This window comes from Artibeus jamaicensis, unplaced genomic scaffold (genome assembly GCF_021234435.1).
Source record: "Artibeus jamaicensis isolate MK-2021 breed Jamaican fruit bat unplaced genomic scaffold, CSHL_Jam_final contig_391, whole genome shotgun sequence".
Classification (NCBI taxonomy): Eukaryota; Metazoa; Chordata; class Mammalia; order Chiroptera; family Phyllostomidae; genus Artibeus; species Artibeus jamaicensis.
In genome coordinates, this window is record NW_026521814.1 from 14989457 (window position 1) to 15014342 (window position 24886).

The 24886-nt window shown below is 38.7% G+C and overlaps 1 protein-coding gene across 1 annotated transcript in view; it reads right to left on the reverse strand.

The window, feature by feature from the left end:
* PDE11A (phosphodiesterase 11A) overlaps positions 1-24886 on the reverse strand; it is a 312626-nt gene that overhangs the window by 250981 nt on the left and 36759 nt on the right. Inside the window, exon 2 of the mRNA XM_037130066.2 lies at positions 20094-20252. Coding sequence (XP_036985961.2) covers positions 20094-20252 — 159 coding nt within the window. The remainder of the gene's footprint in view (positions 1-20093; positions 20253-24886) is intronic.

Below are 24886 nucleotides of genomic sequence, written 5' to 3' on the forward strand. Positions count from 1 at the left end.
GAGGGCAGCAGGGTAGGCTTGCCTGCTGAACTTTGGTGAACTCAGCATCTGATTCAGTTGTTTTGTACAGCATCCTGTTAAGTGGTCCTCAATACCTATCATACAGTTCGAAAAAATCGATAGCCTGAGTGCTCCTGTGACATCAGAAAATACATAAGGATGACAATGTGAGCAATTCCTTCTGCTTCAAGAAAGAGAAGCAACTCACTAGGGAAGTGGAATGCCGTTTCCTAAAGCAGTATCAATTCTCAATGTGGTTGTGAGGAAAAGCTATTAGTCACAGCACACAATGAACCAAGTTCAGAGGAACTCTGCCCAGGGCTGAATCTTCCTATCATATCCCAAGGCGAGCTACAGATGCAAAAGGAAATGAAGGCCCATTTCCTCTATAAGACAGGGGACACTGTTTTCTGTGAATCCCTGTATGCATAAGCCAGGGATTTATGCCATTTACACCAGGGGGAAATGGATTCACCAACTGATATGCTGGGGCCAAAATCCTAAATTATATGCATGCATTGTCAAGGTTCTTCATTATAGTTGATGGATTTCCCCACTTTGAGAGAGAACAGTTTTTGTGGTTGGCAGGTCAAAACTGTTTTGCATTACAAGCAAAACTGACATCCCCAGCACCAATGGAGACAGGTAGGGATGGGGGTGAAGTAGGGGTTAACCTAGTACAAACTACACATGGCTAGTCAGCATGCACTCATCTCAGAAGGAAACATGAATTATTCCAACCAAATAACTGCTTCTTCAATGAGAATTCACTTCTGTCTTGAATTTTCTACATCTCAGATTACAATTCTACCCTTAATGTCATCATCGTGATACTTACTTTTGCCTTTTAAATAATGTGGTTGACCAGTACCAGAACTTACAGTTTTTATATTAAAATTTAATAGGAGTAAAATGTCAAAGTTGCAAGTTCCTGGATGTATGGTTTTAAAATATTTAAAATATAACACAGTTTTATATTTGGAAATGAAAATACATGTACTAATTTTCATAAAACACCCTGCATAAAATCTCTTCTTGGCTAGTCAAGACAGGGCTCTTGTAGATTCTTATGAAGGCACGAGTTTCTAAATGCTGCCAAAACCTATCTAAAGGAAGAGTATTACCTTCTTCCTATAAGTTTCCTGAGTTTTTCTTTTAATTGGGTATATATTGGAGGTGGGGGCACCTGGCCAGGGTGGGGCTTGGGCCTTCTTATCCCCAGCTTCAGACTGCACAGGAGGCCCTAATTAAATGTCTAACTCTTCTCTAAATAGCACATTTACACTTATAGTAAAATTCATTTATTTTTTTAAAACTTTTTATTATTGTAGTTCAAATACAGTTGTCTCCATTTGCCCTCCACCACTGCCCCCCACCCCAGCCATCCCCACTTCCCACCCTTGATCCTACCCACTTTTGGTTTTGTCCATGTGTCCTTTATAGATGTTCCTGAAAACCCTTCCCCCCTTCCCCCCCATTTATAATAATGTTTTTTGGGGGAGTGATGTTAACCTCTTGGAGGCTTCCCGGTGATAACAGACTAAACAATATTTTACTGCTTTTTCCCTAATTCTAAAATAATATGCCGGATATATGTTAATAAAATATAGTAGAGTTAAATATAGCATGTAAAAAGCTATAAGTCAATCTCATTTATCCAGTGCCAACTGAATCACATAACATATCTAAGCAATAATAAAATATCAAACAGAATTTATGCTCTAAATAAAAACAATACCCACCCAAAGTTTAGAAGTTTTCAAACAGTATATAAATTAATAAAGTAGAAAGTAAAAATTGCCCAGAATAGGAATGGGGTTAAGGGTAGAATAAGATTCCAGGGTGTCTGTTGGCTTTAATTACATTGGCTTTAAAATGCCTGCATCAAAAACATTTGAGTCATAGTGTTCTAGGTAGATTGATGATAAAAGGAAATATTTCTACTATTCATGCTATCTGCTTCTCCAATAAACATCTATCTTCTAATTATTCTTAACCTATTTCCAACAACATTTCTATTTCTTACATTCTTAAGAGTATATTCTATATAGAGTTTTGTTCCAATGGTTTGTTTTGTTGTTAAATACATTGGATTACCTATTTGGCTGGAAATCAATAATTGGCAGTAGGTATTTATATAGTTGTACCCCTCTTTTAGTGTTCTTGAGCCAAGCAGGCTACTGATTGATATAATAGTTTTTGACAAAATAAATCCTTGATCTATCCAAACATCAGCTTGAGTCAGAATGATCCAGGCTGGCATTTTGACATGATTCCAGATACAGAAGCTGTAATAGAAGAATGACAACATGTACTTTACTTCAATGATAGCTAGAGAACAGAGATTCTTTTTTTCAATCTTTTTAAAAAATTCTCAACTCTCGTGGCTAAAATATAGAGGTGATTCTTCATTAATTCTTTTTACTGTAAAAGCAGAAACATTGTAGGCTCCAACATCTGTGAGTGAACAGGCAAGGAAGCACTTGGGAGACTTACATTACACCACTGACAGAGTAATTGCTACTGGAGACCCTCCTCAACCAGGATTTTTCTTCCCATAAAATGGGATACCCACTGGTGTTGCCCACCAAAGAAACACAGAGTCGAATGGGACCACTGTTGTCTGACCCTCTACCCACAGGCAGCCAAGCATCTAGATGGTGTAGAGTAGGACCCAAGGACATTCTTGGGACCCCAAACAATTTCTTATATACCCTTGCTTTCTATCGTTTTTATTCATTTAGAGAAGATGGCTCTTAACATTTTTCCATGAGGATTCATAAGATTCTTCTATCACCTTCACCCCTTTAACAAGTTCTTTAACAAGAACTATAATTTCATTGTTATGATCTTCCCTGCTTTTACTGATTGGTTAGCTGTACGTTCTGATGCATTAAATGACATCATTTCTACCATTAACTCAGTGAATACTCTTTACTTTGATCCCTCTTGTTCCTAATGAGTGAGACTAGCCAATACACTGTTTATAAAAACTGACAGGCCAAGCAAAAGGAGAGAAAAAAATATTGACCTCCCAGTTCTATTCTTAACTTCTTGCTAGACAAGACGGACTGCAGTTACTTCTTTAAAAAAATTAACAATTGTCTTACCTATCTCATGAGAATATTGAGAGAATCACATGTGTTGATATATGTGTGAAGATTAAAGGCTCCACCAATGTAAATTTTGATGTTATTGTAATGATTGATGCTCCCAATATCTTCAGAGATAGTGCATGTAACAAACTGTGTAACTGGCATGTATTCTACCACCTTCCAGTGTTGAAATCTGGGAAATTGAGAACATAGCCTGACCACAGCAAAACAGGAACAAGGAACAGCATGCAAACAAAGGCTGAGCAGACATCCTGCAGTATGTGAGTGCCCTGCTTAGAGCAAGATAGGCAGATTGTAATCTGTTTAGTTTTGAATTTTGAAACCCCCCCTGTTCCCGCGCGCAGTCTCTGTCAGCAAATAGCTAACTGCCACGTCTGCTTCTGTTCAACGCTTGCTTGCTCGTCCCTATATAAGGACTTAGCTGTAAGTGCTTGGCGCGACTCTCATCTGCAGCCCTTTTGGGCACCGTGTCTCCGGACACCCGGAGAGTTCGCCCCTGCACAGGTTAAGCTTGGCCAATAAAATAAGATCAAAACCCTGAAAGGTCTTCGAAAATTATTCTTATGTCCTTTGGATATAACACCAGTTGACTATCTTTCCAAGCATAGCACTAGGCCCACAGGTCTATCAGCTGGATGAATTCCCTGCCTTTAGTGCCCATAACAAATACAACATAAACATTTTATATCATTGAACCCTGAAGGGCGGAGAGTGTTATTCTATGAATAATTACAAAGGATCACCTTCCAGGTGAATAGCTATGACCTTGTACTTCCAGTACAAATAGAACTGTGTTTTATATACTGATCCAGGTAGGGATGCAATTTCGAGAAGTGGAATGACATCACTCTGCTCATGGCAGGGGGAAATAATAGCCCTTGCTTAACCCAATGATCTGTGCATAATCTTCCCCCTGGAAACAATTGGAGCACAGGAAAGGAAGAAGCAGTTTAGTGTCTAGTTCTTCTTTGCTTAAGAAACCTGTGCTGCAGGCCAGAACTTTGCCATAATTCTTACAGTTCTGCTGTTTTAACTGGATGTGTTCCTTAAAATATAAAGCAATGAGAATACCGTGGCAACAAGCCACAAGCATCAAGATCAAATCTTAAAACAATGGATCGTCTAGATCTAGAATAAAATGAATTTAGTCTTAGTCTGAAGAAGACAATAATCCCCGTCAGTCCATCTCAGAATGTAAAAGAACAGGAAAAATGGCAAAACTGCCGTCAGATCCCATGACTATTCCAATCATGAAAGTACCACGTCAAACAGCTAAACTGAGATGTAAAAATAAATTTAGAGTCCAACACTGAAAAGGTGCAACGGATACTTAAAGCTTCATCCAGGCACTGCCATTCTGTGTCTCCATGACAGGGGAGAATATTTTATGGCTTACTTTGAAAGCTCATCCTGGGTTTTAAAACAGAAAGTTGCACAAAACACCTGGAACAAATTTCAGTTACATTAAACCACCAGTACCAGAGAACTCATGGCAAGCAAAAGTGATGACAGTATTAAGGGATCTGAAAAATTCATCATAAAGTGTTTTAAGTGACAAAAAGAAAACAGGGGCATATAGGTATTTGCAAACAGAATATAGCAAATAATCAAGCACCGAAGCTGGACTAAGACTAATCCTCGATGCTTCGGTGGACATAACCACTAACTTCTATCGAACACTGGGTGGCACCTTTAAAGAAATGTGTCGATTTCCCAGTCACTTATTATATGCTATCGACAGCAATTCTTCCAAAACTTTGATTATGCTTTTCAAACAAAACATGTTCTGGCCTTCTGATGGTGTTGATTAATTTTAGTGAGGAATCATTTTTAATTCTCCCTAGTGAAAGGGTTTCATTATTACATTTCAGTTTCATTTAAACCCCTTTTTCAAGAACTGTGTCTAATAGACCTTCAGAGCATCTCTGGGCAACTCTAACTTACATAACCTCATTTTTCAAAACTGTTCATTACTTTCTCTTCCTCCTAACATGCTCTCACTCCAGCTTGGCACCTCCCTGGGGGGACTTGGTTGCCTGCTTTGGTAATATAGTAGTGCCTACCTTTGAGACTTTTTCTCATTTCTAAATGGAGTGTGCAGAATACGAAGGGGGTGGGGGCAATGCTCCTTAACACTGTTGATTGGCAATGAAAGCAGAATCTGCCAGTGAAAACAGCCTACAATCATATCTAGCCAGGATATTATCCAGGGCACATGGGGGAGACATAAAAAGGAAATAATGGAAAATGATGAAAAGAAATGGCTTCATTTCTACCTCCAATACAGAAAAGAAGCAAAGGAAAAAATAAATATTCAAGTATGTTTTTTAAAATTAATACACTGTTAAAAAACAAAAATTACAAAGTATGCTACAAGTCATCTTATATTCTATTTGAGTACTCCATCAAGGAATATAATGCAGCCTTATTTAAACAGCACATTTCATAATTTTGCTAAACTGATAATAAAACCCTCTAAGTAGGCTGCAGGGTAATTTACACTGGAACACCTCACTTCTTTGCTCAGTGAATGAAACACCATTTGCAAATTCTTACTTGGAGTGCAACTTTTTAAAGCAAAATAAAATTGCAGTTAGACTGACCCTTTACATCTTCAGGAGAGAAAAATGCATTAAAAACTGTACATGTAAAATATTGTGTTATTTGACAGTGTGAACACAAAAATGGAATAAAAATATTAAATTCTCTAACTTCATAGCTATATATATACAAAGTCACCATCATAGAAATTTTAAAATAATTCCTAACTAAAACTAAAAAGCTTATTACTTTTTCTAGTTTTCCACATAAAGCTTAAACCTGGTTACAGATACTTAAGAACTGTTGAAATGTCAGCAAACAATGTAATTTAGAAATGATGTTCCAGTCACTTGTATAATCTCCTCAACAATTATTGGTGTGTAGAATCTCAAACTTTGTTTAATCACCCACACATGTGCTTCAGACCCAGCACCATCAGTGCAGGCATGAATGCTTGAACTGAAGGTGACACACAGGAAAGGCTGGGACACCCATCCACCAAGTGTTCCCATGTGCCCTGAAGAGCTGGAGAAGCAGAGAAGATACCCCACTCTGCCACATACAAACTGAGTGATTTGGACACATTCTTAAAATCTCTCACAGTCTATTTCCCATCTATAAAATGAGGGTGATAGTAATCACCACTGAGCTTTGTGGGAATTAGTTGAAATAACGTACACAAAGCACCTATCACTTAATAACCAGCGTCTGTTATTTTCTTGTTTAAGAGGACAAACATTGAGAGACTGCATGCTCTTTTGATGTCCACAATTTGCCTTAAATTCATTAGCAAAGATTATGTGAAATTCTGTGTGCATGTGGAGGGGGATAGTTTAACATGCCATCCAGGAGCAGACGGTTGCCTTATCAAGAAATTGCCCTCTGGGGGAAATCGAGAAGCCCTAGGCCAAATGCAGCCATCACTGGTGCTGCAGAGTTCTCTACCTGCCATCTACAGCCTGAGGCTTTGCCAGTGTCAGAAATGGACTTTCACTGGTGAAATTAGTAGCTTGTGAAATTAATCAGCAGAAGATATTATATAAGGACTATAATTACTGAAATGAGTGGTATTCAAGATATGTGAATCAGCAATAATATTCTAAAGACACTCCCCCAAGCCCTGTATTAGTAAGATATAAAAATCTAGCAAGTTCAAATTTATATCCTTAGGGATGGAGCCTGAGGCTATCCAATCTTTTCATGGGGCCAAAAAATTATGATTGCCTGATGCTCACCACAAGAGCAAAGAGATTCTGCTTCTGAAATCTTTCAAAGGGTGTTTAGATCATCCAAAACAAAGAGAGCTGAGATTTCAAGAAACTTTTTGAACACAGTATCTTAGCTATTTGATCCAACTTCCCAATAAATTTTTGTTTAAATAAATGTCTTTATATGTAGCAGAATTGGGTCTGAGACATGCTTTTAAGGGGGGGAGGAGGGCATAAGGGGATTAAATGGTAATGAAAAATACATAATAAAGATTATATGTTTTTAAAAAACTGGTAGGAAAGTTATAAGAAAGTACTCAACTCTCATTAAACTACTTCAAACTTTTTGGAAGCTATTATGATGTACCTAAGAGCTATTATGAACAGTCTAGTAGTTGTTTGTGACCAAATTGGCTTAGGTCAGTTTGCATTATGCAAATCATTTTTTCTAGTTAAAAAAATTAACTTAGATCAGTGGTTAGTTAAGTCCTTGTGCAATGCATGCATCTCTAGTTATTCTATTTAGAGAATAACTCTAAAAAGTGGAAATAAAGTAATATCAGAAATCTGAGGACTTCCGTTCAAGATGAAGGTATAGGTAGATACGCTTCACCTCCTTGTACAACCATAAGAAGGATCAGAACTAACCTCAAAAAAATAATCTAGAACTACCAGAAAGTCAAACTGTGTGGAAGTCTGATAACCAAGGGTTTAGAAAAGCCATATTTTCCCTGACAGGAAGGAGAGGTGGAAATGTGGAGGCAGGGTGAAGAGGATGTGGTGTGGTGGTGGGGTTGCAGCAGCAAAGTGGGTGGCAGAACAGGTGGCCCCACAATCATACATGGTTGATAAAAACTGGAAGCGATAACTTGGGAGCCAGCAATCCCAATCCTGGGCTACCATGCAGCCCAAGGTTCCAGTGCCAGGAAAATAAAGCTTCATAACTTCTGACTGTAAAAACCAGTGAGGATTGAGGCAGCAGAAAAATGGCCTCTTGAGAGAGGCCATTAAAAGGGCCCAACTGTCCTAGAACAAATGCAAACCCACTCACTCTGAGAACCACCACCAAGGGAGCAGCTAGAGGGGCGACAGTTGCAGACAGGAAAGGGGTAAAATGACTGGAAATGAGCAAATGTCAAGCAAACCTGTGTGGCATTGTACCCTCAACAACCCCTCCCCTACATACAGATCCACAAAGCAGCGAAGAAGGTTGCCCCACCCTATCGAATACCTAAGGCTCTGCCCCATACAACTTAACAGGTATGCTAAAACAGGGAGTCAAAGTAGCTCTACTTGATACACAGATACAAACATAGGGAGGCTGCCAAATAGAGGCAACAAAGAAATATGGCCCAAATGAAAGAATAGAACAAAACCTCAGAAAAAGAGCTAAACAAAATGGAGAAAGCCAACCTATCAAATGCAGAGTTCAAAACACTGGTGATAAGGATGCTCAGAGAACTCACTGAAAATGGCAAAAGCATAAGTGAAGAAATGAAGGCTACACTAAGTGAAATAAAGAAAAATCTACAGGGAAGCAAGAGTGAAGGGAATGAAGCCAGGGTTTAAATCAATGATTTGGAATATACGGAAGAAATAATCAACTAGAACAGAATGAAGAAACAAGAACTAAAAACCAAAAACAAAAACAAAAAACCAACCAGGAGAGAGTAAGAAGACTCTGGGGCATGTCCAAAAATGCCAACAGCCAAGTCACAGGGCTGCCAGAGGAGAAGAACAAGAAATTGGAAACTTTTTTGAAAAAAAAAGGAAGAAAACTTCCCTAATTTGGTGAAGGAAATAGACACACAAGTTCAGGAATCTCAGAGAGTACCAAACAAGTTGAACCCAAAGAGGACCACACCAAGACGAATCATAATTAAAATGCGAAAGGTTAAAGACAAAGAGAGAATCTTAAAAGCAGCAAGAGAAAAGCAGAGTTTCCATAAACTACAAAGGAGTTCCCATAAGACTGTCGGCTGATTTCTCAAAAACACTTTGCAGGCTAGAAGAGACTGGCAAGAAGTATTTAAAGTGATGAAAAGTGGGGTCTTACAACCTAGACTATTCTATTCAGCAAAGCAATCATTTAGAATGGCAGGACAAATAAAGTACTTCCCAGACAAAGTAAAGCTAAAGGAGTTCATCATCACCAAGCCATTATACAAGAAATGTTAAAGGGACTTATTTAAGAAAAAGAAGAAGATCAAAACTATGAGCATTTAAATGGCAACAAATTCACAACTATCAACAACTGAATCTTAAAAAAAAAAGCAAACAACCAGAACAGGAACAGAATCATAGATATGGAGATCATTTGGAGGGTTATCAGTTGGGAGGGGGAAGGAGAAGAATGGGGGGAAATGGACAGAGATTAAGAAGCATAATTGGTAGGAGCAAAATAGGGGGATGTTAAGAATAGTATAGGAAATGGAGAAGCCAAAGAACTTATAGGCACAACATATGGACATGAACTAAGGGGGGCATTGCTGGAGGGAAGTTGTGCCAGGCAGAGGAGGGCAAAGGGGAGAAAACTGGGACAACTGTAATAGCATAATCAATAACATATATTTTAAAATAAATAAATAAAAATAAAAATATATTCACACAAAAACTTGTATGTGAATGCCAATGGCCTCATAATTCATAAATAGTCAAGAAGTGTAAGCAACTCAAATGTTCATCAACTGATGACTGTATAAATAAAATGTGGTACATCCATATCACAAATATTTGGCCACAAAAGGAAATAAGTTATTTCCTTATTTAGGAAATAAGGTAATACTGATACATGCTAAAATGTAGCAGAATGTTGAAAACGTTATGGTAACTGAAAAAGTGAGTCATAAAGGACCACACATTGTATGATTCTATTTATGTGAATTGTCCATGGATTAATCCACAGAGACAAGAAATAGTCTGGTGCACTGAGAGAACTGGAGGCAAATGTACGGTTACTGCTAATAGGAGGTGGTTACATGTTCCAACATTGAGTGTGGTATTGGTTGTACATCTCTATACTATACTGAAAAACATTAAATTGTATACTTTAAATGGGTGAATTGGGCGGTATGTGAATTACATATCAATAAGGCTGTTATAAAAATTTAATGTTCAAACTCTTTGACTCAGTAACTCTAAGCATCAGTTTGAACCATAGAAAATTACTACCCAAGTTTATGGATTACAAAACAACAACTCAATATAGCTATCTTAAGATGTGGTCCAAGATTTATTTATGAAGAAGTTCATTAATTATAATTTTATTATAACATAATTTTGGAAACAACTTAAAAACTGAGGAATAAAATAATTAAATAAAGTATTACATAATGGCATGGTAAAATATAATATACATACATAAATTGCATACTTGAAGAATTACTTAAAGCATGTTAAAATACCATATGTACTGCATAATATAAATTTGGAAATATATCTATTTTATAGGTAAAAATAAATAATATAAGAAAATATGCCAAAAATGCTAATAGTATTATCTTTGAAGGTATTGTGGGTGATTTTAGCTTTTTCATTTTTTCTACTTTACAAATTTTCTATAATAGGTTTGTATTTTTTATTTTAAAAATTTTGTTTATTTGTTTGTTTGTTTATTCTTAGGGAGAGATAAAGAGAGGGAGAAAAACATCAATATGTGGGTGCCTCTCACACATCCCTCCTGGGGACCCGGCCCACAGCCCAAGCACGTGCCCTGATTGGGAATCAACCAGCAACCCTTGGTTCACAGGCTGGCGCTCAGTCCACTGAGCCATACCAGTCAGGGCAGTGTGTATTACTTTTATAATTATAAAATAATCTCATCATAAAAGGAAAGGAAAGCAAGAAAGACAGAAATTCCCAACTCAGAGATAGCCAAATATAGTTGGAATTCTACTAAATTTTGCTTTTAATCAAAAAATAATTTGATTTAAGTTTTCAAAATTTCAATTAAAATATTTCAGCATTCTAAGATTAAAAAAAAGCAGCACTAAACTAGTTATTCAAAAACAGTTCGTAGTCATAATTTGAAATTTCTGGTAAACAAGAATCCACAACACCCTGTTCTAGTTATTCAATAGTAATTTTTTTCTGCCAACAAGTGCTTATTATTTGAAATCTGTGATTGCAGATCATTCTTCCTTGTTCAATTTGTATAAATCAGAGAGACGGTTTCTAAGATGGGTTTTTTTTTTGTCATTTTTGCATTTTTAGAAGTGGCTTGACAAAAAGTTTATTTCATGTAATACCGACAATTAAAAACCATGGAGGTATTGGTCCCTGGATGTCAGAATGCACCTAACTCCTCTCAGTCCACGCCTTTTCCTCCCGGATACCCCGGATTCCTGTCTGACCAGCCCTGTATACACGCAGCCTGGAGGCCTTAACCTCCCTGGTCCAGGTGATGGGGAATTCATACTGTGATTACGGCTTGATACACATGAGACGATGCAGAACAAAGCTATTTGAAGTGAGTATAATAAAAAGACAACACTTTTCTGTACCCCAAGTTTAGTGCTTAAGACAGCCTAGAGGAACACAAACTTTGAGTCCTGGAGTTTAGAAGAAAAAGGAGATTCAGCTGAAGAATTTGTACATTTATCATTATTTTTTGAGAGTGAGCTTTGGATCAAATCTTGCTCCCTGTTGAAAGATCTTATTCTACTGCCCTTTTGAAAGTGCCTAGACTTAATTAAGCACAATTGTTATTAACTGTTACCAGTGGAAAATAAGTCCTTGTGGTGTCACCAGGAAGAGAATTTCCTAAGACCTGCACAGGATTCCATGGTAAATTTTTTTTTTAATTTTTAAAAGATTTTATTTATTTATTTTTAGAGAGGGAGACAGAGAGGGAGAGAAACATCCATGTGTGGTTGCCTCTCTCACACCCCCCAACTGGGGCCCCGGCCCACAACCCAGGCATGTACCCTGACTGGGAATCAAACCGGCAACCTTCTGTTCACAGGCCAGCACTCAATCTGCTGAACCACACCAGCCAGGACCATGGTAAACTTTACTGATGATGTAAAATTAAGGAGTTTCCTCTCCTGACCTCCCACTGTCCCATCACTGTCTGTCCCGCCACAGAAGTAGTCCAATCTTATATTTAGTAGGGCCACTGTCAAGAGTTTTTGCTTCATATTAAAGTCCAGTCCAGTCCAGCATCTGGCTAGCTTAGCATGTATTCCTGGCTGCAACTGTTGTTGTGCTGAGGTATTCCGGGTCCTACCTGGAGCCTGCACATGGAATCTGCACAGCCACGGGCCACAGGGCTGCTAAGGCACAGGGCTATGGAGAAAGGATGCATGAGCGCGTGGGGCAAGTGCAGGTCATGAGCAGGAGAGAGAGGTGGGGTGGGGAAGCTTCTTTGTTCCCCTGAGGTTATATAACCAGGGACATTTTCAAAATGACTAATCAACTCCCCAAGTTTTTGTGAGCTTTAGTTGGAGACACACCCCTATTTAGAGTGATAGGCTTCTGTGGCCCAGCACCTCTCCCTGTGCTCCCCAACAATCTGGTACTGGAGCAGGGAGGGAGGAGCGTTAATTCCCCTGGTGAAGAAATGTCGTGGTCCCCTGGGGTATAAAACTGCATCTCCTTGGATCAGCAAGCAGGCTTATGCTCCTCAGTTTATTAAGCTCAATGTCTAGTTCTCTTTGCTCCACTTTCTTTTATTGCTAACACAATCACATGAATAAAATCTACAGAAAAAATGTTGGATTATCTAAAGTTTTAAAAATTATATATCTAATCATTTGTTGAAGTTATGTTATTTACTTATATATCACTTTGTTCACTGTCTGTCTTCACCACAAGAATGTAAACTGAGAAGGCAGGAATTCTTGTCTGTCTTATTCATCAGTTTAACCTCAGTACTTGGAACAGTGCCTCAAACAGTAGTGTCTGAAAGCAGAAACTCAATAATCAGTGAATGAATGAATGGTTCTTCCACATAAAGAAACACTATTTGGTCATTAAAAATGATGTTTGGATCAATGATCACTCAAAGTCCTCCCCATTCTGCAGTTACTGTCCTGTACATAATGTCGTTCGTTTAGTTCATGGTCCTGCTATGTCCCCAATAAATGAAAACTATCTGACAATGTTCTACAAAGCATATAAAAAGAAATAAATGGAAGGATTCTATATCTAAGCACTTATCATTTCCTTGATAACTTTTAGAAACATAAAAAGAGAAGTTAAGGAAGCAGGAAATTATAAGCACCAGCATATAGGCCACCAAAGGACATCAGAATTTTTGCAAGAGGTTTGTAAATCTGCAGGCAAACCACATATTATTTGCATCTGAAATACAAATGTAGGTATTGCCGTTCGTTTTGTCAATTCTTTAATTATTGATTTTCTTACTTCCTGAGTATTTGGTCGTGGTTAGTCAAAATCCAACTTCAATCCCTGGGGACATCTGAAAAAATGTTAAACTATAAAATATGAAAAACTACTAGTAAGGACAAACAATAATCACTTTTGGAATAGCCCACTGAAGTCTGAGATGATGAATTTCACTTAAGCCTGGAAAGCAGGTGAAGAAGAGGAGGCTTTTGTGCAATTAGCTAGGAATATAAGTAAAAGTATGGAAGAGGGAAGTGCAAGGCCAAGTCTTGTGGGGGCAGGGTGACCAGTTTTTGTGGTTTTTTTTTGAGTGTTAACTCCTAAACTGGGTCCTGGCAAGCAGACTTGCCTTCTTACCCCAAAGTTAGACTGCCCAAGGGAGGGGTAGGGAACAGAGCTAGAAGTCTACAACGATACTCCTCCAGGAGAAAAACTCCCTGAAGTTTACCCTGACTTCTGACGAGTACGCTGTTGGTAAGAGTCTTCTTGTAAATCTTGCTTGTTACTGAATCTCTCAGTTGGAGAGAGTCCAGGGAGCTCATGGTGCATAAACGGATGGGTCTCCGAAGCTCTTGCAGTTTCACATGATTATATGGGGTGTGGGTAATAGCTGTTAAAGGGAACGCTCACAAGGACTAGACAGCTTGAATGTAAAGTGTTGCAATTATGTTACCAGATTCGATCCAAACTTTTCCAGGACTGAAACCTTATTGATCAAAGATAACTTTTAATCATAAGCCATCTGTCAAGGCTTTTAAAAATGCTTTTGCTAAATTGACTATTAATTATAATCTTATTACAACGGGTTTAAAATCTAAGTTAATTGGAATATAGGCAGAAAGGGGGGAAATGAGATAGGAACACAAAGGCCTCTTCTTATAATTAGTTGATTCATTTCTTGTTTAGCATTTGAATATCCAAAAGACAATGGAGTATTAATAGAAATACATATAAACTTGCCATACAGAGCTGTTAATCTCACTAACTATGTATATACTAAGTCTTTTAATGACTTTTTGAGAAGTACCTTTGTGTAGAAACTAACTCATCATAAGATGCAAGAAGAAACCTGTCCATCTTTGCTCCCGTTGTGTAGACTTGATATTAAACAGACTGGGTTGAGCATTGGTTATTGTGGTAGAACTACAGGTTGCAGCCATGTCTAAAGGCTTTCAAAAAGAAAATCAATCTCGTGTCAGTCAAATTCCATGCAAGTCACACATCTGTGTGCTGCATTCAGTCTTCTGGGACAACCAATGTATAACTCCTCACAGTGTGATGCATCCAACATTCTTCCTCTTCAATAAAGTGAACCGTAATACCTTTTGTAGCTTTGACACCTTACCGGGACCCTAACCATTAGCCTTTACACAGTCAAGAACAGCTTATAAAATGTACAGCCAAGAACTTGTAAAATCTTCCCTATTCTTTGCCTGCGAGTCTCCGGTCCATTGCAAATAACAAAACTCCACCTTCTGTGAGGTTCATTAGCATCATCCATGCACCATCCTCAACACCATTTGGCAGGAAGGGCAGCACCACCCACAAGTTCCTGGAATGTGGCCATTCCTGAGGCAGCCGAGCTCAGCTGGCTGCATCCCAGCTCTGCAGGGTGTCTGAACATGTTGGCACCAAAGAGAGCAGCAGGCTAGCTGAACACTCTAAATAATGAGCTGGAGAGAGGTGACCACAGGCTAAAGGAACCCTATGGAGATCAGCCAAAGAACAACTTTCAGCCACAACTACTTACATGCCGGCTGTTGGAAAGCAACTGCAATACACATGTCCTTCATGCAACACCCCCATGAGAAACCATGCCCGGGCCCTGGGACAGGCCACCTGGTCATGGCGGATAAGAGCCCGTGCTCATTCCCAGATACCAGGTTTCATCAGGAGCACCCATACATCTTGGTAACAAATGTTTGCTCCCATCTCTCATTATTTTATTCTGCAAAAGAAAACCTCTCTTTATTCACCCGGGAATACTGAAGAGATAAATTAATGGGATGTCGTACCCCCTAAATCAGCTAGCTTGTACATATCACTGAAAAACAGAAGCATTTGCTGGATACCCATGAAGTGAACCAGAAAATTCTAATCATCTCTTCCTTATAATCTGTCTTTGTATGCACCTCCAACTTGAATTACCAAACTCATAATTTGTCAGTATGTAACTTAAATTATTAATATGTACATATGGTAGAATACATTTCACACAAAACTCTAACCATCGGTGATTAAATTATTGCTAATTATGCAAAGATTTTAAAGAGCATAATGATTTTAATGTCATTAAAATGAAAGTTCGACTTTGAAATAGATGGTGAGATTTCATGAAACTCATTTACTCATAATTAGTGCTACCCGATGCGCTTTACATCTATTATCTATTTTACTCCTCACAAAAACCCTACTACGGAAGTTCTGAAGTAACAGGGACTGAGCAACTTGCTGGAACCTGCCTTGAAGGTGACCTGATCCGGAGCTCCTTCCCCAGCTCCAATCACCAGGCTTCCATTCCCCCTCACTGTCTAACTTGTAGATAGCATCGAAACTTCCATTGATGAGTTCATACTGGTGAATGTGGCAGGATGTTGTCTGAAGCCTGTCTGGCCAACTAAGGAAAAGTAATTTGAGTTTTAAAACGTGAATTGAATGAAGTTGGCAGCACCCTGCCAAAAGAGGTATACATGTGCTCTTGCCACTGGAAATGAGTTCAATGTTTCTGAAAGCTATTTGATAACTCGCAATGAGAATTATAAAATGTTTCTTGCCCTTCGATTCAGTAATTTCAGTTTTTGGAATATGCCCCAAGTAAATAACAGAAAAGGAAAAGGTAATTTGTTGCAGATGTTCATTCGGGGGCTATTTGTATTCATGAAAAACTGCAAACAACCCAAATTGTCAGTCATAGGACAGTGACTAAGCAAACTAGGGTATGTAGGAAAAGAAAAAGAAGAAAACTTTATAATTCTTAAAAATGGAAGGCTGCATTCACATGTAGACATAGATATAAGAAATAACTTCACATTAAAAATAGAATACAAACTGGTGGAAGCATAATCTTGTACTATCAAGCAAAACTACACACATTAACAATCATACTTGAGAACTGTGAATTTATAAAGTATGCCCTCTCATTTCATTGTGGAAATTCCAACAGGGGAAATGCCATATAGATTATGCTTAATTAAGTCACACAGAGGTAACTTTTGTAAACTGAGACCTGACCGTATCTCACCTGTGCTGTTAGGAAAAGCTCATCTCTTATGAGGATTTACTATGTGCTAGGCACCCTCCCAAGTCCTTCCCCTGTATTCATTGAATCTCCCGATAGCCTTACGAGATGAGCGTTATTGCTACAATATCTCTTCTAAGACAAAGAAATTGGAGGACAGAGAAGCTAAATAACTTTCCCAAGGTTACACAGGCTGCAGCAGAGATGGCTTTTCGAGCCAGGTAGACACACAACATGGCCTTTGTGTGGCCATTATGCCTTGATGCCTTCTCTTATTTGGAATAAGTATCTAGACCCTGTTCTATCCCATTAATCTTTTCTAGATTTTGTGCTTTTCTCCCTCACCAATCCTGTTTGGTTGATAACATACAGAATCCTTGCAGGAAAGAATGATAAGCAGAAACAGAATTTGAGATAAAATACTGTCCATCCAGTGTCACCCACATGACCTGCGTGAACACAACCTAACTGCTCTAACTGGTGGGGCTTCTTCCAAGAAGTGAGACCAGAGTGGGGTTTTTAAATCAGGAAGGCAATTGGAAAGGTTGGAAAATAAAATACTACCGTGAGAATATGCGATAATTGCAGAGGAGAAAAATATAACATGTGGTGCAAGAAAATACTCAAATGCAATTGAATCTAAGAAATAATTTGCCCGGGGATAAATAACAAAAATAGGACATTTTAAAACTCTGGGGAAATAAAATTTAAAAATAAAAAGTAATGTTTTACACTTGCCTACTTTCTTATAGTTTTCAAAGTATTTATTATTTATAATCTTATTTCATTTTCATGCTGTGGCAAGATGAATAGTATAATTAACAAATGAGGAAATCGAGAGTCGGAGAGTAAGCAACTCGCCCCGAGCAGGCTGCTCGTCCTTGACCAAGCAGGAACTGGGTCCCAGCCCTTGCTCTCTGCAGAGCTAAACCCCGATGCTATTCAAGACAGGTGCAAAGCCCTGTGCAAACTACTCAAAGCGCATGAAGCCCTAACTCCAGAAAACAAATCTAACACAAATGAAATCAGAAATGAGAATTAAATATATAATGGAATCCTATTAAATAAAAAAGGCAGAGTGAAGGCAGGACTACTGCTGTGTATAAACTAAATGCTTGGGAGATGTCCGTGGCCGGTAGTAGCTGTGTTTAGAAAGGTACACAACCCACGTCCTTCTATCTAAATCCTTATAAGAAGCACATTATTATAGGAATCTGTCATCTTCAGTACAAATGCACAAAGTAAAATTTTTGCTTTATTTGTACATTGGAAACATTTGCATAGTGACCTACTGTTGGTAACTGCCCTGCCTGGTTTCAGGAGCTGTAATCCCCCCATGGATAAGCCTGAGTGAATGACCTTCGGACCATAAGCCACCAAGGAGACAAAGCTTATCTCCCTGGCAGGAGTGCTGCTTCTGCTCCTTCATCTCTAACTGACCCCCAATGCTTGATCAGTTACCCAATGACAGGTAAGATTCCCCAAGGGGGGAACCACCTAAAATAGGCATGATCACATGGAGGCCCCAGGGAAGGACTTGGGGGGCTATAGAGAAAGGGGGTGATGGACACTCGCCCCTCAGCTTTGATGAAGCCTGACTCCCCTGAGTCCATGAGAAGTCTCCGAAAATTTCTTGGCTATTTGCCTCCTCTGCCTGACTTAAACCTGAAACAATGACAGAGGGTGGTGTGGCCCCGTGCTGGGAATGGCAGACTCCCCAGGTGATTAGGCCTGAGAAAGGATATGTAAAATCCTATGAAGCCTGCTTTGCTAAGAATGCTCTTAGTTAAATTATAAAGGCCTGGGCAGAAAATGAGTTTGTTTTCCTAAAGTTTTGTAGCTTTTTAGCTGATAAACCCTGACTTAGAAGAAGCCCTAATAGTTCATTGTATGTTATCTACTGTTTACTCCCTGACATTGATTAATAAGTTGTACATGAACTCCTGCACCAAAAAAACCAACAACAACAAAAGTCTGTGTAGGCAAGGGTCTGGGCACTCTCCCCTTGAGAGAGAAGCCATGCTGTCCCTTTTCCTCCACAGGACTCAGTAGTCCAAGTGAATTTGTCTCATGTCTCATCCATGACACTGCAGGCACTGCGGGCCAGTGCACGCGTCAACCTACATGTTGAAAAAAGTTAGAAACTTTTGTACGTTTCTAAACTCCTCACCTTCTCACTGCCTCTGTTTCATGAAGGCCTCTGTTTTCTTCAGTATTCAGATCAAATGCCATCGCTTCCAAGAAAGCTCTTCAGATTTTTCACTTGAGTCTTTCTTAGGCACCCAGAGTACATCCTAGCCCATCTTATTGTTGACCTTGCCCTCTGTTTTGTGCAGCTCCAAGATGGCCTAACATGCTTGAAATCTCTATTTATGAACAAGGGGACAGTGACCAGAGGGGAGAGGGAAGGGAAGTTAAGGGGAAAAAGGGGGAGGGATTTGGAGGAACAAATAGGAAGGACACAGGGACGAGAACTAAGGGGGGGTGGAAATGGGAGGGAGGTGGGGAGCAAGGGGTGGGGGAGGCTGGGATGGGAAAAATAGACAAAAACTGTACTTGAAAAATAACTAAATAAAATTAATTAAAAAAAAGAAACAGAGTAAATGTTTACCTGCATTTTATATGCTTGGTTTGTTAAATAGCTCTGTTTTCATTGACTTGGCCCAGGTGATCTGTGACTCACACAAGACCTTGACTATGCTCTTCTATACATAAAGATCATTTAATTGTTTTAAAAAAAAAAAAAAAAGAAATCTCTATTTATGCTTCCTAGGACATCAGCACTAGTGCCCTGCACAGTACTGTTGTTTGTTGAATTGGTGAGAAACTGTCTGAGGTTCTGTCGTGCCCTCAGGGTCTATAAACTTTCTCCCGGGTTTGGGTTGTTCAAATTCAGCTGTGGAAATGACCTCAATAAAGTCTCTTTTTAAATCAGATAGGATTATGGCAGTCATCAAACTTAAGCAAATTGTGTAAATATTCTACCAGATTCTATTTAGTATGAATGTAAGAGCTTCAAAGCCAGAACTTCAGTTCTTTGAAAAGCCTCTCTTTTAATATGAGATGGTGAATAAACTACTTGTAAAAGACCTTAAAATTTCTGAGCAAAAAGTACATTGCTTCTACTAAGGTCAACTGCCCTTCAGGGATAAAAAATGCTTTTATCATTAGCAATTTAGAATAACAATCAAATAACGTTCATTTATTGAGATTTTTCTATAAGAACTGAAAAAACAATTCTTTGCAATAATTATAAAAGTACAAGAGAAAGTGCTGAGTCTCTGAAACACAATAATCTTCCTAACTCCCCTATTTTCTCTTGGGCCATGTGCCTCAGTGGTATGATTCTTGTTTAAAAAGCTTACTTACAAGGAAGATAAACACCTGGGAACAATAAGAATGCTGCTGAGGCTTGTAATGAAAAGCAAGCTAAGAAAAAGATTCAGTAATTATTTTCAATTATGTCACATTCTATAAAATATAAAAAAGCTCCCATTATATTTTGTGTAACATGAAAAAAAGCTCCTCGGTTCATGAATGGGCTAATCCAACAGCTATTCACATAATTCCTGTCCTTTTCAGGGAGAACAGCAATCAGTAATCAGACGGAGAGTGCAAGCCACAAAAGGCACAGAATCTTACTTTTTCATCATCTTCAGTAAACGGAGCACCTTCAGGAATTTTATTTATCGCTTGGGCCACGCCGATAATCTCACCGTCACTGCTTCGGATAGGCATGCACAACAGTGATTTTGTCTTGTATCCAGTTAGCTTGTCGATTTCATCATTGAATCTTCGGTCCTAAAGATGAGAGAGGGTATTAACTGCATGTGCAGTGTCAGAGAGAAGGAGAGAGAAGTGTAGAGGGGCGGGCGAAAGTGGGTTTACCCTTGCGTGGGGGCACAGCAGTTACCAAAGCACCTGTAATAAGATGGCCCGCCCATCTTTCTCTACACAAACAACTGTAAACTTACTTTGCTAACCCCTGAATCTCTCTGTGTGTGGTGCCTGATTAAGGACAACTTTATCCCACAAAATTTTAATAACAATAACAGGTTTGATTTCATGTTAAATTCATCAAAGAAATATAAAAGAAAATAATAGTTGCCCACCATAGTTGTTAGGCAAGAGAGAAACGTTAACCCTGACTACAACAACATATCAAAATCAGGGAAGGGGCAAATGTTTTTAAATGGAACCGCACACTATGCTACTTCTTAAAATACGTTATTTCATAGAGACAACTGGCTATGAAGTGTCGTGTGAAAATGCATCATTAATATAGATTAAGCCCTGAAAAAAAATTCGGAAAAGCAATAGTTTACTTTTGGCCAAATGATCCTGGAAAAAAAATGAACCTATGAGCTCATAGGAATAATATTAAAATAATAATTTTTTTAAAGTGTGGTTGGGAGGGAGGAAACAAAAAGCTTCTTTATACAGAATGTCAGCTTAAAAATGTAGAGGGAATGGTTAAATATACAATATCTATTTGTAACTACCAATATAATAATGAATACAAGCAAGGACCATCCATACAAGCTAACACCATTGGATGAAAAGTTGTTGTTAATCGGGATCTTCACATGATCTCAAAGTGACACCCCAGAGATACCTTAGTAAATTCGAAGAGAAAAGATGTCTTCATCATGAAGAGATCTGGTAGACACCACCTTAACAAGCAACATCATCATTAATGAGACAAAATGATGCCACATAACCCCTGATGAGATGAAATACAAAGAACACACATCACCAAAAAAAGTGAACGAAAATACAGGTTATTGGTCAATCAGAAGCCTGACCTTGATTCTTCAAAAATGTCAATATTATGAGAGATGAAAAAAATTAGAATAAAATAAAATAAAGCCATAGGAGCTGTGCTGGTTTAAAGATGACTTATGAGACTTAGAATCTAAATAAAATATGTGGTCCTTCATTGGAAATTGAAGTCTCATATGGACCCATATTAGACTGAACTTGAAAATCCACTCTGGAGTAGGCATGTCCTACCTGCCCTGACCTTTGTGATAACCTGCATCCCTGGGCAAGGGCCTAATCCACCAAAGTCCGACTCAGTACACCAAGCACCAAGACTGTGGAGTATCCTTTGTCAAGCTGTTCAAAGCCACACAAAAACAACAGAACAATTCAGCCTGCCCCCTAGGTGCATGCTATAAAACCTTCCCACCATCTCTCTAACTCTCCACACCCACCTGATAAACTTGTAACTTGAGGAAAAAATATAATTATGTTGATATATATGGTAAGTGTTAATCTTCCTATTTAGAAGCCGAGAAGATTTATTTCATGAAGTCTTAAAAATAATTCATCTTAAAACATGATTTGCCCATATCTCCATTATACTACTTACAGGATAATTCTCACAAATTAACTCAAAACTTAATATAATCCATTTAAGAGGAGGTCAGAAAAGCTGATACAATAGCATACTTTTCTAATGTGTATTAATCAGTAGGTTCATTTTTCAATTAAAAAAATAAAGAAAGTTGAGCCCAAAATTGAGTTATAAATTAATTGTAGGAGATGAAGAAAACTAGGAAAATAATTAGATGAAGAGACACATTACTCTCTTGTTATAAAGAACATAAAAATTCAAAAAGATAGCAAAAAGTGTTGTGCAAGCCAACCAACAACCACAAATGATGGTAATAACGGGGGAAAAAAGCACTGGGGAACATACAACTGGGACCATGACTAGTCTAAGGTCAGAAATAAGTATCCCAAAGAAAGTGAAATGTTTAAGCTGACACTCAAAGGGCAGTGTCTCAGGAAGAGGAAATGGTATTCAAAACTGGCAACAGAAAGCTGGTAAATTTGGGGAATTAAAAGAGGATGAAAATGGCTTTCAAGGGAAGTCAGAGATGTGACAGGAAAGACCAGCTGAAGCCTGGTGAAGGGGTGTCTGTGACAGGGTTAGAATTATAAATTTATCGTAGAGGAAGCGGGTCATGAGAGGGTTTCAAGAAGGTGGGTGGGAGTAACATGGCTGATTCATTACTTTAGAAAAAACACGCGGGCTTACATCTAAAGAATGGACTGGAGGCAAGAGATCCAGGTGAGAGGTAAACCATCTCTACCCTGGGATGACCATCAGTGGTAGTAGAGGTGATGGGCAATGGGCTGCATTAACAGATATTTAGGAAGTAGAATCAATAGGACTTGCAGATTAATTTAATGAAAGGTTGTTAAAGTAGTTAGAGAGGTCAAAAATGATTGCATTTATCTGGTACAGGCACCTGGGTGAGCGGTGGAGTAGTCACTGAGTGAGGAGCACAGGGAGGGGCCAGATCCTGACTGGGGAACATCAGTTCCCTTATGGACATTTTGCAGTTCGGGAGACTATGGGCCATCTACACGGTGGCCCCAAAGTAGTTTGAGATATGTAGATCAATTCATATGTTCTTATAGCTATCTTATATAAGCATACGTATACATTTTTTTAATTTTAGGAAAAGGAATTGGACTAGAAAGGAGAGACTACTTAAATAAGAGTGATGGACTCTGCTCAATAACTTTGAACCTGAGGTCTTCAGGAGGTCACCACACTCACCAGCAAAGTTGCAAGAATGCCAGGTAAGGAATCAGAACCAATAAGAAGGCAGAAACACTGAGTTTATTTATTGCTGAAAATGGAAACTTGCATAGGAAACTAACAAATGCCTCTAGGTTCATAATGAAATATCACATGGAGAATGGCGTCCAATTTTTATTCATCAACCTTAGGACAAAAGAACAAGAAATGATCTACAACAGAGGAGCTTTCTAATAAATTAAAGTAAAGGCTTCGTTAATAAGGTTGTTAAAATCTGGAATGAGTTTCTTATGATTGTGATAGACTCTTCTAGCTTCTAGCATTTTTATGTCATAATATTTTCCTACCTCAGATATTTTAAATATAACTGCTCTTGAGAAGTAAGTGCTGGGATCTTCTCAGACCCTTCTCTGCAGACCTATTTTTGCATGTGACGCTCAGATATAATTTTTAATATTTAAAAAAAAGCAAATTCATAGGACCAAAAGCAATTTTTACTTCTTGGCAATGGAACTGTGCACACTACACAAAGAACAGTAATCACACACATTTCTGACTTAGGTATCACACTCACAGCCTCTTCTGTAAGTTCCTGAGCTGAATGTGATGCTGCAGAGCACACCCAGAAAATGGGTCCTGCCTGCAAGGTCCACTAAGTTTGCAGAGAGAACCAACTTCTGTGGTCTGAGCTTTCAGGTCCTTGAGAAATGAGCTGTATTCATTGCACTCAACAATGCCACCCACCCCAGAGAGACATATTTTAGAGGCATGTAAAAAGCCCAAAAGCAAAAGGGAATCCATCCTGTCTCTTTTACACCTTCTCAGAGAAGCTCCTTAAGGATCGTCAACGTAGGAGAAAGCACCACAAGCGTTATCCAGGTGTCAGACTCATGGTAAGGATGGGTCACATTAGATTTATTTTATCCCCTCTGTATTTAAGGCTTCTCTGCCCAGCATTTTATAGTAAACTTTTTCAGCCCTCATGATTAAGTCAAGAACTAGTCTTGAGCACAATTTAACTTATATGAGTGATTGTTTTAACCACAATCTCAACTCCACCTTTGGTACTTGATAGTGGTCCCCAACATTTTTGGCATCATGGACCAGTTTGGGGGGTGGGGTGGAAAGGAGGCGGAGCTCAGTTAAGCTTTCCTTGCAGCCTGGTTTGTAACAGGCTAGTACTGGGGTTGGGGGACCCCTGCTTTATAGCCAAGATGTTCAAACTCTTCAAGTCTGAAAACATCCGTAATGGTAATTATATTCTTAGAACATCTGAGTGAGAAAACATATAAATGCAAAGAGCCCCCATTCATTCCATGAAATATTTAATGCATTTTTATCTGAGCTATTGTGTCCAAAATTATAGAGAAAAGGAGATACAAGATATGTATATATTTATGGTATTTCTTCCATCTACAGACACTATTCAGTATTCATAGGAGTAGAACAGTGGTTCACAACCCTTGCTAACACTGGAACTTCAGAGAACTACTGATGTCCTAGCCCCACCCTGACCAGTTAAATAACTGGTAGGAGGGGCTGTGTAGGGGATCTGACTTCTGTCTGCTGCTCAGTGTCAAGAACCACTGAATTAAAGATCCCTTCATAAAGCCAAGGCCTCTAAGGGCCTGAGGCGGAACAGATTGTAAACCACGGCTTTCATAAGGTTATTTGCTAGCTTTTGTTTTATTTTGTTATGTTTTCCATCCATTTTCCCCGGAAGGCTTAAGGCACAGGGCCTTCATACCTCCCCCAAACCCCACCAGCCCACCCTTGCAAAGGAAGGTTTGGAAACCGAGTTCAGTCCCACATTTTATCTACATCATCTTTCAAAGGCCTTACAGAGTTGCAATGTTGAGAAGCTAATGGAAATACAAAA